The 16,899-nt window shown below is 35.4% G+C and overlaps 2 protein-coding genes across 2 annotated transcripts; one reads left to right on the forward strand and one right to left on the reverse strand.

The window, feature by feature from the left end:
• Positions 1 to 3,603: 3,603 nt before the first annotated feature.
• LOC126607486 (major strawberry allergen Fra a 1-3-like) lies at positions 3,604 to 4,478 on the reverse strand. Its single transcript, XM_050275093.1, has 2 exons — positions 4,203 to 4,478; positions 3,604 to 4,078 (listed from the first exon to the last, which is right to left on the reverse strand). Exons 1-2 carry the CDS (start codon positions 4,384 to 4,386, stop codon positions 3,783 to 3,785), a joined length of 480 nt encoding a protein of 159 aa, XP_050131050.1. The 5' UTR covers positions 4,387 to 4,478; the 3' UTR covers positions 3,604 to 3,782.
• A 9,545-nt stretch (positions 4,479 to 14,023) lies between these two features.
• LOC126607485 (major allergen Pru ar 1-like) lies at positions 14,024 to 15,270 on the forward strand. The gene is made up of 2 exons (XM_050275092.1): positions 14,024 to 14,308; positions 14,784 to 15,270. The coding sequence occupies exons 1-2, from the start codon at positions 14,125 to 14,127 to the stop codon at positions 15,083 to 15,085; spliced, it is 486 nt and encodes a 161-aa protein (XP_050131049.1). The 5' UTR covers positions 14,024 to 14,124; the 3' UTR covers positions 15,086 to 15,270.
• Positions 15,271 to 16,899: the final 1,629 nt, after the last annotated feature.

The following is a 16,899-nucleotide window of genomic DNA, read 5'->3' on the forward strand; positions in this document are numbered from 1 at the left end:
GATCCATGTGCTTATGTCTATACAGATAAAGAGAGCAATTAGTGAGGTTCAAGCATTAGGAGCAATATTTCACTTTCAAAGGACTTCATTTGGAGGTGTCTAAAGAAAAGTGAAGTATTTCAAGTGACAATTTCCTTGTTTTTAAAGGCATATTTGGTAATTCATGTGTAGTTTAAATCACGGGTGGCGTTGTTAACTTTGCACCTCTTGTAATACAATTTGGTATTCTTGGTATAAATCATTGGTGGTGTTGTTAGCTTTGTACATCTTGTGATACGTTTTGACTATATGATTATTCATGAAATATTGTATTATTGTAAATGTGCAATTTTGTTGTTTCTTTATATATTTTTAATTAATTTTTATTTATTTTAGAAAACATTTTATAACAGGCATTGATCATGGTCAATTAGTAATCCACAACGGTCGTAGCGCATGATGTTTAACTCTAATCCATCAAGGGCACTGTCTGTGATTATTATGTAATTAACAACATACTTTGTCCATGGTAAAAGTTATGACTTTTTATCACGTCTATATACTTAACGGTTTTATTGTCCATGGTGAATTGCAATTTACCACGGGCATTCACCTTGAAAGATGTGGGTTTGTCTTCCAGTGGAGCCATGTGTCCTCAATAAAACAAAGAATATATTATACATCTTTCGTCCTAATAAGTAGGTAGTAGGATTTGAATGCCAATGCTTTCAGGATGGAAAGGAAAGTGGTCACTACTCCTGTTGTTTATCAGTCTACAGATTTTAGGGTTATTGATTAATACTATGTTGTTTATCAGTCTCCTATTCATTGTTATTCACCCCCTACAATGACTGCCATCTTTACAGAATTGATAAGCCCATTGTTTGTCATTATAAACCCCACTTTAATATTCAGTTCAAAATTCAAATAAATTAAAAAATCCCAACAATTTGGGCTTGAAGGCCCAATCCAGAACTAACCCGAAATCCCCCACCCCAAAAATTAGGAATTCTGAAACTTCGGTTTGATTTCGGATTTTAGAATCATGTCCCGAAAATTATTGATTGGGATTTGGTTCGAAATTCCTACCCGAACCGGCCCTAGTGAAACCCAATATTTTATCTACTATAATATTGGACAATACTATTAAAAAGCTGTTCTATATAAACACTCTTTCAAGTGATCATGCACTCTTTGAATTAAAAATTTTCCCTTTTATAAATTTTTTAGATTGTCAATGTTGATTCCCTTTTATATCAATTTAGATTTTCCTTGTTATTTTTTGGATGTATTTGTTGATTTGCCCCATAAATTTGTATAGAGGTGTCAATTTCTCTCATAAACTTTAATTTTAGCCGATTACTCCCCTGAATTTTTATAATTAGCCAATTTCCCACATGAACTTTAACTTTAGCCGATTAACCCCCTAAAATATTATAGAGTAAATTACACAAAACTATCTCAACTATAGATCAAACCACAATCTCATACCTTATGGTTTAAAAATTGGGAGTTTTAAAGAAAAGCCCACGGTATTGTTTACTTTAACGAAAAACTACATTTTTATACTAAAAAGTCAAACATGGTATTATTCACTTTATCCTTTATTTTGTCCTTATCATTAAAAATCAAAGTTTTCAAGCCATTTTCATTAGTTTTCCTTTAAAAATTACAATGTCATACCTCATCTTACGAATTTGTTGCAATGTTAGACCTCCGTCAATTTTTCTGTCAATTTTTTTATTAAATGTTGACGTGACTTACATAACCCACTCCCTACCTGACCAAATTAAAAAATTAATTAAATATTAAAATTAAGAATTAAAAGGCGTGGGATCCACCCCCACAAACCCATCATTCTTCCCCATTACACCGACGACATCCCATCTCCAGGCACCCAACCTCACCACCCTGCTTCCCCAGTACGCCCACCGTCCTCCTCCTCAAACCCCCAGAACAGCAGCAACCACCACGTCGTCATGCTCATCCTCCTCGGCTTCCTTCAAGGGCTGCTGCTGCCGTCTCTTCTTACTCTTCTCCTTCCTAGCACTCCTCGTCCTCGCCGTCGTGCTCGTCATCATACCTCCGCCTCAGTCTCTCTCTCTCTCAGCAGTCACGTGCTCTTCTCAACCGCTAACCCCAACAAGGTCGGGATCAAGTACGACGAGTCCAGGTTCACTGTCATGTACCTTGAGATTTCATGGGCAAGGCCTCCATCCCCGGCTTCTACCAGGACGCCGACACTATCGGCCAAGTCATCGCCACCATCGCCATCAATCGAGTCAATTTTCTGACGCTGCTAATTTAGTCTGCGACGCTTCCTTCAATGTGTTTCCTGCATCAAAACCCACTTCCCAATTTTTCTTTGAATTCTGTTCGGCTACTAAGAAAATCACAGAAACCCACTATCTTCGGTGGGGGAGAGTTCTTGGAGCTTTGGTTCTTCCAGAAGAGGAAGGGTTGATGTGGAGGTGGAAAGAAGGGGAGGAGAGCAACGGAGGGAGGGGGAGTCGAAGGTGTGGCGGAGGAGGTTGAGGTGGAGGCAGGTGGTGAGGTTGGGTACCGGAGATGGGATGTCTTCGATGTACCGGGGAAGAAGGATGGGTTTGTAGGGGTAGGTCCCACGTTTTTTAAAATAAAAATTTAAATGATTTAATTTTTTTAATTTTTAATATTTAATTAATATTATGTATCCCTTTCTAGCATTTCTCCTAGAGTTTTACATGTCAAATGGTGAGTGAAAAAAATATACAGAAAAGATAACTAGCATTTCTCTTATTTCCAACAAGTCACGCACCATTTACTTGATCAAAGCATAATCACATAGAGACTACTGCAGGGTTAGTCTAAGACCTTTTGAACAAGGAAGCAAATCCATGCCCGTACCATCAAGTACGAGTTCTGTCTTATAGGACCAATTGGAAGGGCTTTTTCAACCATGTATGCAAAGTGTGGGAATTTGCAAGCAGAATGCTTATGAAGTAGAATCCCATTGTTCATAAGCATTCTCAATTTCTCAGGGAAAAAGAAGATGAAGATGGTGATGTTTTTTAATATTTTATTTATTTATTTATTTATTTTTCTATAAAGTAATAAATATTTTCATTATTATTGAAGCATTAGTTATGAGGGTAAAGTTGTCAATTTATTAGCAAAATGTTGACTGAAGGGGCTATGTACAAGTGAATTAAAATATAAGAGGGTGTTAATGTAATGTTTCAAACGTGAGGAGATTTTGTGAAAACTTGTTAAACTTCTAGAGGTGTTATTGTAATTAACCCAACCATTGCAACATATTTATCACGTCTATTTTTCGAAATTTCCTGTGTGCTTCTCTCTTTGTCACTTTCAACATGAATTTTCAATATAATTGAAAAACCACATCGTATATTAGTTTAGTTATGTTATACCAAGTATATCGTCGTCCAAAATTAAACTTTTTATCTTTTCTTCTCAATCATTTGACCAAACTTCTTGTTCTGAACAAGTAGAGCTCAAGTTTACATAGGAGAACACGTCTGCACATTTGTTAATTTAAGGGGGCCTTTATTCAACGAATTTTGAGGTGAAATTTATGAAATTGGAAGGGAAAAATAATACTCCAAGGTAAATATCATCAAATAATTTACATTTAACTAGTATATATATGTTTTATTTATTGAGATTAAAATCAAATACAACAATCCTTTTTAATCATATCCAAAGTGCAAGTCAAAGAATTGCTTTGGTACGATAATAAATTGAACCACACAACTGAGTAAACAGAGAAAGCAAAACACAAGATTGTTGCCAGATGGATGGTCTTAGTTGTAGGCATCAGGATTGGCCACAAGGTAGTTCTCAATAAGCTTGAACAGACCATGGGCCTTGTCTTTTCCAACCTTAACATGTTCTTCTTTGATCTCAACATCTCCCTTAGTATGGTAGTGGCTGGTGTTCTTGATGATGGAACCACTGCCAGATGCCACCAACTTAATTTCATAAGAGATCTTCTCAATTTTGTCAGAAATGGCATCCCCTTCAATCAAGCTATAGCTATAGTCAAAGTTATCTTTGTCAATTCCCTCAACCTTGTGCTTCACATAGCTGTATTCACTCCCTATCAAATGAAAATGAAATAGAAATTAAGATGTTAGCTAGTATTTTCGATATATGTGTGTGTGTGTGTGTTAAATAGGTAAAATTAACAAGTTAATGAATAAAACTGTGGAAATTAAACTAACCTTCACCAAAGCTAACTTTCTTGATGGTTCCAACACCGCCATCTCCCTCAAGAATTTCAACAGTTTTGACTGCTTGTGGAGCAATCTTCGGAATGAGATTGTCAGCATCAAGAACAAGGGCATTGTACAACCTAGCAGGGGGGATGACTGAGGCGTATTCGGTTTCGTATGTGAGGACACCCATGATGATTTTTAAGGGCTTGGAAAATGATCAAGGAAATTAATGAAAGGAGGATGCTAGGAGGATGATCGATGTTGAGGTGAGAAAATGTTCTCTCCATAGGGTGGTATTTATAGATTTGGTATGGAGGGTATATGTGTAAAGTAACCCCGCTCCTTATGTATAATTTCAAATGCATGCATAAAAATAAAAACAAAGAAAAATCAATGTATAAATGTATTAGTCAAAGAAAGCCACCAATAGAAACTTAATACAAATTTATTATATGAAGATATTATTGAAGGTGTAACATTATCTTCGACATAAAAGAAAAGACAATCTTACAATGTCGGTGGGCTGTTTGATGATGAGATGCTTACAAACCATAATTTGGATAATGGCACAGGTGGCGAGGATGACACAGGAGAAATATCATGATCAGTACGTATAGTATAAGGTATAACATACAAGAACTTGGTCTCTGAAGGCTAATTAGGTGTAACTTTTTTTTTTAATTTTTAATGCATATCAACAAAAAAAAAATACTTGAACATTATTCTCTCACTTTGTTGATACCCTAAGAAAAGAAAGTACTTGTATTCCTTGATTGAATAAAGATTATTGTTCAACTAACACAGTACTAATGAGGTTATTTAATGTAAATTTTTATCACACTATCATGTTGATTGTTACGCTATAAATGTTTTGTTAGAGGATAGATGTAATTAGTGGACATCATGAAATTCTTCATTATTGTATTCACTTTTTTTGAGCTCCTTACTTTTACATTTTAATGATGTTATAATGATGTTAAAATTCAACTTTTAGGCTCCTTAATACTGTAACAATGATGATTTTACGTTGTGCTTGTCATTTTACACTATCGAAGTATAATATTATACATGAACGTGCTTGCATTACAAAAATATCGTTCAAAGGGATCTTGTTTGATTTCTGGCTCTGCTACTGATCATAGCTATGAATACCCTTTTTTTTTTTAAAGGTGTCGTAGACTATTGAGTGTACAATTTTTTGTATTTATGAAAAAAAGATTCATCCATGTAAAAATGTGTTAGCTATGTAAAATATATAGAAAACTTGGATGAACACTCATTATATACTTGTAACCAAACTTTTTTGTATGTTCTAGTATTTTATACTATACATATCATCTATTTTGAAATTTATGTTTCCAATATAATTATATATTTTTTAGTATAAGTAAATATTTATTGTATGTTTTATAATAAAATTAAATAAAACTAAAAACAGACCTCCTAGACGGCTATGCTAGTCGTAAGCTCTTACTCGTCGGCTGATTTGCACGTTTTAGAACGTTGGTATATAAGGATATTATTATTTTTCAATCATATAAAGTAGAAAATATTCTATATTTTTTCTCATTATCCGGTATCTTTTATGTCAGACCAAGAAAAAACATGTTTGGATGATATGTATGTTGAACGTGGACGGATTTTTAGGACAATCGGCTTTTTGGACGTATCAAGACAAATTTTGGTACCAATTTGCATGATCAGATTGGTTTAGATGGTAGTTTGTTGAACGTGGGCGGATTTTGAGGACAATCAGCTTGTTGGACGTATCAAAACAAATTTTGTTACTAATTGCATGATCAGATTGATTAAACGGATAAGACTTGAAAAATTAATTCCTACTTATTCATTTGGCCCGAATACAAAATGATCCACGTCTTTTGCATATTAAACGTACATAATCATTTCTATTGTCAATAAAAAAACGTCTCTATTGAAAAGCTGTTTCTTTTTTTCAAATTTATTATTATTTAAGGGGAGCGGGAAGGGGGAGAAAGAAGAGGACAGTTTGAAACTATTAGAATAGTTTTGGGAAAGGGAGTTTCGAATCTGGGACGTGTGGGTGGAAAATAGGGCTAGAAAAAAATTCCCGAATATCCCAAAATGTACCCAAAAACTCCCGATCCTGAGTTGAAAAAATCTCGAACCAAAAATCTTGAAAGTTTCAGTTCCACAACCCCAACCGATCCTGAACCATTCGGTACGAGAATTGGTTTCACCATTTTAAGAGTTTGGTAATCCCAAACCAAAGCGAAACCTTAATATATATAATATTCTTTTTGTTATGATAATTAATTATTGGTGCTTTTGTTTTAGGTAAAGCGGCTTAAGACTGTCTTTCAGCTTCATGCCACTACAACAAACAAGCTATCTAAAACCTATAGGGGGTGTTTGTTTACTCTCATTAAAGTGTACTGGACTGACAGGACTAAGGGTTAGTCCAGTCCCATGTTTGTTCCCAACATGGACTAGGTTTAATGAGACTAAGTGTCACTCGCTCCGACAAAAACGCTTGCTAGGGGGTCTTAGCAAGACCCCCCGAAAAGGAGCGGACTGCTAGTCCATGCTTCGCCCCATCTTTGCTTCGCTTCACCCCTCCCCGCTTTGCCCCATCTCTGCTTCGCTTCACCCTTCCCCGCTTTGATGTCCTTCCCTTCCCAGAAATCCTAATTGAGCTTCGCCGTATTTCCTCTCCTAGAAAAGTTAGAAATGTTTATCAGAGAGATAAAAAGAGAGAACAATGGAGTCTCCATGACTTTACTGACGAGAGGAGCATCAAAAATCGGGTACAAGATTTCGGTTTAGTTGGGCAAACATGGCACTTCGATTGTCGTCAGGCATTTATGTAAATTTCTCACTATTAAATTTAATCCCCATTTTTTTAACTGCAATTTGCTCCAATATATGACCATCTGAGTAGTTGTTAGTATCTTGTGTTTGTGTTCTTTGTTGTTGATTTTGTTTTATGGGTTTTATTCGGTGATGCTTGTTTTATGAATTTTGTTTTTTGTGTGCAAAAAACATGTATAATAGATTGTTGTATTTGTTGCAGGCTATCGGATTTGAGGGCGATATGCGAATTTTTGTATATATTTTTTATTATTAGAAAATTATGAATGCAACAATGCTAGAAATTGTAGGATTTGAGGGCTTGGATTTGTGAGTTGTCTTTGAAATCTCAAATTGTAGGATTTTTTTGCTCAATGATTTCTGCAATCATGGTTTAGGGTTCTAGAGGCTTGGGTTTTGTTGGGTTTAGCTTTCAATGATTTTCCATAATCGATTTTTGCATGTTTTTTAAAGAGTTAAGGTTGATGCATTACTCAGGCATGAGTTTGTTCTTATGTATGCTTGTTATGATGAGGTTCAGCCAAAGTCATAGAAAGTCGTCGTAGGAATGAAAAACGAGACTGAGAAGATCGGTGTGATGATAATTTGGGCCAAGATCAAAAGTTAGGTCATTGAAAAGAAGAAAGGGAAGAATATAAGTACCACAAAGGAAGGACCAGAATCCTATATGGAAAAATATTGATACAAGAAGGGACGCATTGATGAACTAATGGGTAACACCCATTATAAAAAAAGAGAGATAATGATGTAAATCAAATATGATTCTCTTTCCATCTTTGGCATCCCTTATGTGCAATAAGATTGCTCATGTTAAGCAATGTGAGACTTGTTTCTTTTTTCTTGTGTGAGGTATATCCTAATTATGTTTCCATTGATTTGTTGTGTTTGTTTTTGCTATTAGGTTTGTGTTGGTGTTTCTCTTGGATGAGATTTAATTGATATATGCATTTGACTAGCTATGTTGCAACTCTGCATAAAATCATTTCTTGATTTGCAGTTTCTCATGGCTGCTGAAGTCTATTTGAATAGGATAGTTGTATGTGTATTGCTGAGAGCGAATCCCAGCACCTGAATTAGTTTGCATGATTTGTTGATGCCATTTGATGATCATAGTGATGACTGGATTTGGTTGGTGCAAACTTTTCACAGAAAGAGTTTGTAGTTTAATTTTGTGCTGAAATTTGCAGGTGAAACCACTGTTTGAAGAATTGCCCAGGATTGATGGAACATATGGGTTGGTATGTTTCAACTCATTAAAAGTGCTTGCTGGTTATTGTGCTATTAATTTATATATAGATAAAAATCGCAGAAAAGCATGCTCAAGGTGAGCAGTACGTTGTAAATAAAGAGAGGTGGTCAACCAAGTGCTGAAGCCATATTTACAATTACATACCGGTTTATTCTCCAGTCCCAGTCGCATAAACAAATGGTAAGGGTTCTTGCTAACAAAAAGAAGTAAAGAAAGCAGTGACTTGATTCATCAAGAATTCTGCTTCTCTGTTAAATCAGTTCCAATTGAGCCATAAGTAGTCATCGGTGTTCCTAGTTCTTTTGGCGATGCTTCTCCAAAAGACATTGATGTTCTAAGTTCTCTCAGAAGTGCTTCTTTAGTAGACAGCAATTTTCTAAGTTTATTTGGGAGTGCTTCTTCAGAAGACATCGGTTGATCGGGTATTGCTGCTTGAGAAGACATTGACTTTCCAAATTCTTTTTGCAGTGCTTCTTCAGAAGACACCAAATTTCCTAGTTCTTTGGGTAGTTCTTCAGAAGACATCGGTTGATAGAGTAATGCTGCTTGAGAATACATTGACTTTCCAAATTCTTTTTGCAGATGTCTTCTGTTTTTTACACTAAACTGGCAATTTTTACAATGTCTACTTGCAAGCAGGTGGTTTCACTGTGGACATGCTCAAAGCTTTGTACACTTTGCTTTGTTGTTGGAATTGTTGTTGGTTATAAGCTGAAACGACGCGTCCGAAGTTGGGCTTCCAAACTTCTCAAGAAGATCAGAGATGATTGATTGCAACTGGATCGCATTTATAATGATACATTTAAAGTGTTGTTATCCATAGAAGAATGATTCTCCAACAATAGTTGTTTTCTCTAGAGGGTGCAATTTTGATTAGCTTTCCGCGATTATAGTAACACTGCTTCTGACAATTCTGACATGATCAACATATATTGTTACCCTTCGTGTTTTATTATGTTAATGATAAATTTTACAAGCTAACCATCAACAGTGCCTCTGTTTCTGTACTTTGGAATTGTTGCATCTGCTGATTTAGCCTCGCTTGCATGATCAATGTGATTTAAGTCGGATGACTTCTGAATATCAAGTCGGAAGGGTATTTCTTTTGCTTGTATTGTCTGCCATGAATACTTGTTCATACTCTCCAAGCTTAGGTTCTTGTCCTTTTCTTGTTTTTCCATCGAAATTTCAATATGTTGGGCGCATATTCGCTTGAATTTTGTTTCGTCATTGTAGATTCTTATTTTCGTCATTGTCAATACGACCATGTCATTTTTCTTCCCGTGTTTTACGGAAAGTTTGTATTAAATTGGATATGTATGAAAAACAGTTGCATTTACATCTTTCTAAGCTACTATCATTATACATTTATATTTATCTTTCTCTACGGATGCTCCATAGGATTAGAAAAAGATAGCTACTTGGTACTTTGACGATGGTGGTCTTCTAGTTTTAGGTATACTCCTTGTGGAATTCAAACCGTGTCGTTGTCTTATGACTGAGTTCATGTGATAGCACCTTCAGCTCCTTTGCCAACATTGGCATCCCACAGTAGAATACCCCTACAAATTAGCTGATTTCTTTAATATCTTGATTCTTTGTTTCGTTGCTCTACTAGATGCATGATTAGGGTTTCGTTGCTCTACTAGTCAAGTTTGGAACAATGCTACTTTTGAATAATGTATGTTTCTTTCGTTGGCAAGAAAATTTGGTTTTTGTATTTTTATTGAGTCTCACTCTCATCCAATATTATTAATTTTAATAATATCTTTAATATAAAAAAAACAATTAAAATAGAACAATAATGTAGTCCTAGTCTGAGCAAACACCAAATTGATGATAGTACTGTTTTCATTATCTTGCTTCTTTGTCCAACATTGCACCAAACGCTTCACTAAGTTAGTCCAACTTAATCTAGTCAAATCCAGTCCAGCTTAGTCTCTAAAGCTAATCCAATCCGAAACAGTCTGATACAACAAACGTACCCATATATCTTTCAGCATCATTTTTCAGTCTGCATCCACATGCCATGTGTTCTCAATAAAACAAAGAATAAATTATACATCTTTCGTCCTAATAAGTAGGATGTGAATGCCAAGGCTTTCAAGATGGAAAGGAAAGTGATCAATACTCCTGTTGTTTATCAGTCTACAGATTTTAGGGTTATTGATTAATACTCTGTTGTTTATCAATCTCCTGTTAATTGTTATTCACCCCCCTACAGTGACTGCCATCTTTACAGAATTGATAAGCCTATTGTTTGTCTATATAAACCCCACTTGGGCTAACTAATATTCAATCCAAAATTCAAATAAATTAAAAAATCCCAACAATTTAGGCTTGAAGGCCCAATCCCCAACTATCCCGAAATCCTCCCAAACAAATTAGGAATCCCGAAATTTCGTTTCGGTTTCGGATTTTAGAATCTTGTCCCAAGAATTATTGATTTGGGATTCAGTTCGAAATCCCGACCCGAACTAGCCCTAGTGGAACCCAACACTCTATCCACGATTACCCCCATGAACTTTTATAAGTAGTCAAGTTCCCCATGAACTTTAACTTTAGCCGATTACCCCCTTAAAATATTATAAATAGCCAATTTACCCCCCTAGCGTTAGATTTTAAAATTTTCATCCATCCAATTTTCCATTCTTTTTGCCCCAATACATTGTCATGTGTTGTCCACGTGATCAAAATGGATAAAAATGAAATTTTTTAAAATCCAGCGTCAGGAGAAAAATTAGTTATTTATAAAAGTTCAAGGGGTAATCGGCTAAAATTAAAGTTCAATGGGGAAATTGGCTAATTATAAAAGTTCAAAGGGTAATTGGCTAAAATTAAGGTTAAGGGAGGAAATTGACACCTCTCTACAAGTTCATGAGGCAAATCGACAAATATGCTTATTTTTTAACTGTGATCTTTTTGTGTGCTTCAGATTATGAATAAATATCTTTATTCAAAAATACAAATTTATATTTAACGGTTAAAAAAATAGAGTATAGAAAGTCCAAAATACCATAAAAAATGGCTTTTTATATTAGCACCCCACAAAATGTTGAATGCAACTCACATTAAAATTTAGTATTAAATGACTTATTTACCCTACTATGCAATGACAATTTTGACTTTATTAGGTTAAAAAAATAATTAAAAAAAATTTATATACACCCCAAATCACTTTTAATGTATTATTTATGTTCTTTAACTATCAAAACCCTTTCAACCCTTCATTGTTAAACAAAACTCTAACCAATGAAACTACAAACATGTTGATTGAGAAAATTTATTTTTGATGAATGAAACACGAAATCGATGTTTTGGAAACTTCATATGAATGCTTTAAATCTTAGGCGACATCTTTTGTCAAAATTTCAGTAGACATTTTTTGTCCAAATTAAGGTGTATATTAAGAATGTGGGGTGTGAGGGTATTATGAGGAAATATGTGGGGTATATTAAGATAATTTTTAATTGAAAAAGCAAATGTGGAGTGTATTAAGTATGTGGAGTTTATTCAACAATTTGTGGAGTGTTAATATATTAAGCCTAAAAAAGTTTATTCAACAATTTCATGCTCAATAAATGTTTGTTAAGTTCGTTGTGTAGTACAGAAGTAGAGATTTCGGGTCACTACAGAGTGTGGGCAATAAAAAGGCACCGCACCGCAGCAAGGCAACAAACAAAGTCTTTAAACAAAGAAAATTCAAAGGTAATGACAATATCCAATGTTAACTGCTAGTTGCCATTGCTGAAACCAAACCCAAAAGTCAGAAAAAGGGAGAACAAAATAAAAACCTCAGCTACATAGGTTTCCTGCATTACCACCAAAGTTTAGTTTTAAGAAGAAAAAAAAAATGTGAGAGTAATTTTTTAGATCGTAAAAATATCACTATTTCTAAAATCTCTGCCTAACATTGGCTAAATCTTGTCTACGCGCTAGGCGGTTGCACACCGTCCTGACTAATTCATAGGCATTTGAAAATTAAGAAATGACACATAGACTGCCTAGGCGCCCTCCTAGCTTACTCAGACCCGCCTAGGCATCAACTTAGATCGGGACTCTCACTTGGACAAAAAATAGATAACTTGCATATTGCATTATTTTCTAATATTATAATTTATATGTCATCATATTTTGCAATTTATATATCCAAATGCAATTATGTATTTTTTAAGTATAAGCAAAAACTTATTTATAAGGTATATAATAAATGTACTTAAATCCGCTTAAATCTCGCCTTGCCGTCTAAGTGCCCGACCCCTACCCATTGCCCAACTAGTGCCTATCATCTTCAGAACTTTGAAAAATATTATGAGTAGCTGTTGTGGGTTTAATATGCTGAAACAATTCGTGAAGTTCTTACTAAGGCTGGTTCGGTATGGGATACCGAACCGAAACCACCATCCTGATTTCCAAACTGAAATATTTCGGAACGGGATTTCAATTCCCGAAACTGAACCGAATTTCTAAGATTCTCGAACTTCGGGATGCCCAATTTTTTTTTCGAAATATCAGGACGGATCGGGATTGATCCTTCATGCCCAAATCCAATTCATACGAAGCCAAATTGCACCATAACTCTGCAATTCAAAACAAAAATAAAAATAAAAATTCTGTAAAAAGCTCAAAATGATCAAACAAACAGATCCCAAAACAAAATTCAAATCAAATAAAGAATCAGATTTACATCCCATTATTATTATTATTATTTGAGAAATGACTACAACCCATTAAAAAAACCACATAATTAATCATGAAGATCTGAAAGGATGGTTGTTGCTCCGATGCGGTGATGGCAAGTGGGCGAAGCTTGTAGCGAGGAACGGAGGATTTGGGTTGAGCAGAGATGGCGCAGATGAAAGAAGAGCTATTTTGGGGTTTTGGGAATCGAAAAGATACAGAGTAGGAAGAAGAAGAGAGGGAAGAAAGGGCAACGGTGGCAGGACATGAAGAGACAGCTGTTATGGCAGTAGTCGTAGCCACTGACCTCAGAAATGCAGAGGCAGAGTAGAGAACAGAGGCGAAGAAGTGAGAACTCAAGAGAGATGAGAGGGTTGAAAATTGAGGCTTCGGTGAGAAATGTGAGAGAGTGAAAGTGTGAAACCCATAACTTAGATTGGACGGTTGGGATTATATCTCAACCAATCCAACGGTCCAAATAGTTTATAATTTCTAGTTTAAATTAAATACATATTATATATTAATATATTGTTGTTACCGAACTTAAGGTTTATCGAAACCAAATATCATACCAAAAGTTTCGGACTATTTCAGTTCGGGTTACCGAAGTTTCGGGATTTTCGGGTTTGGGTTTTTTTCGGGGCGAGTTTGAGAAATTTCTGATCGGGTTCGGTTTTTTCAGCTTTTTTTTCCAGCCCTAGTTCTTACACTCTAAATTAGAAACGAAATTTCTTCATTTTTTCGACTTTCCAAAAATCAGGTTTTAACTTTCATGACCGACACCAAATGAAAACAGAAAATTCAAAGTTGAAAGTTGGAAGACCACCTAGAAACCCGGCTCCTTCATAGTTCCTTAATTTGTCCAACTCCTCGTCGACACCGAGCAAATAATTTGGTTGGAAATTAAATTTTTTGGAGATAATATGTCCGATAATAACTAAATGTAGTAACAATTGCATAAACTGGTTGATGATCTACACCGACAGTTCACAGCTTCACAACACTTGTGGCCTAAAATCTCAACCTCAGTTCATCTATAAATACCACCTATACCATTCTCCTCTTCATCTCAATATCTCCTCGGTTCAAACAATTCTCTTAATCCTTTTTGCTCTTCATTTGATCATTTTTTCAAGTCAAAAAATCACAATGGGAGTTTTCACCTATGAAACCGAGTTCATCTCGGTCATTCCCCCACCTAGATTGTTCAAGGCTTTCATCCTCGACGCCGATAACCTTATCCCGAAGCTTGCTCCACAAGCAGTGAAGGGCATTGAAATCCTTGAAGGAAACGGAGGGGTTGGAACCATTAAGAAAGTTACCTTCGGCGAAGGTTTGATGGTTGTCCCTATTTCTTTATGCTCAAGTGTCTCTCCTTCTTTCTCCTTCAAAATATCAGCAAAACCTCATGAACTCATAGCCTTGTTTCGATTTTCTCCATGAACTTTAAATTAGGTTATAAGCCATCTGATCTTGAAAGAGAAATGACTTCATATGCGCCTTTTATTTTATGTATGTCCATTGATTTTTTTTTAATTTATTCAACACAATGGACAAAAATAAATAAAGGTGCATAATGATGAGTAAAAATCACTTCCCTCTTTTAAAAGTGCCAATTATCCCTTGCCTCACATCGATTTAGGGGTCTTAAATAACGGAAATTTTCTTTTTTTTGGGGGGGGGGGGGAGGGGATTGTTTCTTGATTTCTCCCATCTTTTTAGTATCTGATGAATAATATGATGGTACAAAATTTGTGGCAATATGACAAGCATTATTTAAACTAATTTGAATATTTATGTTTTTCTAGGCAGCCAATTAGGGTTTGTAAAGCACAGAATCGATGGGATTGACAAGGACAATTTTGTATACAGTTACACTTTGATTGAAGGAGATGGTTTGTTGTCCGACAAAATTGAGAAGGTAGCTTATGAGACCAAATTGGTGGCATCTCCTGATGGAGGATCCATCGTCAAAAGCACCAGCCATTACCATGCCAAGGATGATGTTGAAATCAAGGAAGAGCAAGTTAAGGCTGGTAAAGAACAGGCTTCTGGTCTCTTCAAGCTTGTTGAAAGCTACCTCTTGGCCAACCCTGATGCCTACAACTAAATCTGAAGTTATTCATATTTGTAATATGCTTGAGCTCCCAGCTTAACAGCTGAAGGTGTGAAGGGTGCGTTTAAATATTTCTTGACCAGTTGTTCATGGTACTAGTAGATTGAATATCTATATGTTGTAATGTATTCTATAATAATTCGATCGGTATTACCTTTAATAAAAATAAATTAATAATATACTCGAGACTCGAATTTAAATTTTTACTTATAGGTGGATAAAATGTTGAAGTGCAAATTTTCTTAGTGTGTTTTTCTTAAAATGTTAAAAGAAATATGTTAAAAGTTGTCATACTTCGAATTTGTGTCAATAATCATGTTATTTTTAGGAAAAATTAGTTTCTGGTCCTTAGTTTCTAATATTTATTGACTAAGACCTTATCAGTTTTTAAATTTTCATCAAAGTCTTTAGCATTAATATATTAATGAATTACATGTAAGTTAATGTTGTAGCCTATTTTATTTGACAAAGGTGATGGGGCTGGCCGCAAGGAGAAGAGAGAGTGAGAGAGATGTATTTGTAAAATTGTAGGGGAATATATATGTTATCCCTCCTACATAGTGCCTTTATTTATAGTAGTAAAAAGAGAGAATATATTTCTTCATCCCCAAGGAATACAAGTTGTAATAGGAAGGGATAACTAGAATCAAATCTAATCTAGGATTTACACAATCACACTTAAACTAGGAAAGTTTACAACACTCCCCCTTAAGTGTGTAAATACTCAAGGTAGATTTAGCATCATGCAGAAGTTGATGAAGTTGACTTGTCGACACTGATTCTAAGGAATAACACTTATTCTGAATAAGGTAGGAACTTGCATAAGTAAGTGAGTCTCACTAAAAAAAACCCTAAGGCTATGACAAAAACCCGATGAGGGACAAAGTCCATAGTCTAAGGAAAAATGTGTGAGAAATGCAAAGTCAAAAGAAACGTCTACGAGACGTCATCAGGGATATGACCAGCCCAAGGTGGGTGCCTCGTTAAAACCTAGTTAGATAGCAAAAACCCAGTGGGAAAAATGCTCATAATCGTAGGGAAGAAGAGTACATTAAGATCAAGCAAATATTCTTCAGGATACTCCCTCTGAGTTTAACACAATTCCAAAGAGAAATAGCAATGTTACAACTCAGACAGTTTATGCATACTAATTCCATGAACAAGCTTCTGAAACGTCATCTTTGATAATGATTTAGTGAAGAGGTCGGCTAGATTGTATTGTGAACGAATTTGCGTGACTACAATCTTCTGATGCTCATGTTGTTGATGTGAAAAGAAGAACTTTGGTTCAATGTGTTTGGTGTTGTCTCCTTTGATATAAGAGTTGTTCGATGCATGCTACGTTGTCTTCAAAGATGGCCGTTGGGACATCAACGACGGGATAAAGATCTCAAGAGCTTCGAATATGGCCTACTACTGCTCTCAACCAAAAGCATTCCCGAGTTGTTTCATGTAAGGCGATAATTTCAGCATGGTTAGACAACGTGGCAACTAAGGTCTGTTTAGTTGACCTTCAAGAGATTGCAGTGCCTCCAACGGTAAAGACATAACCCATTTGAAAACGCGCCTTGTGCGGATCAGATAAGTATCATGCGTTGGCATAACCAATAAGGCGAGAATCGACTCGAGAAGCAGAGGGTGCGGCATCACTCTAGGATTCATAGGGATAGAACAAACCCAAATCTGTAGTACCCTTAAGGTAACAGAAGATGTCTTTCACGCCAATCCAGTGTCTGCATGTAGGTACATTATTGTATTTGCCAAAAGATTAACAGTGAAAGAGATGTCAGGTCTAAAGTATTAAGCTA

Source organism: Malus sylvestris, chromosome 16 (genome assembly GCF_916048215.2).
Source record: "Malus sylvestris chromosome 16, drMalSylv7.2, whole genome shotgun sequence".
Taxonomy (NCBI): Eukaryota; Viridiplantae; Streptophyta; class Magnoliopsida; order Rosales; family Rosaceae; genus Malus; species Malus sylvestris.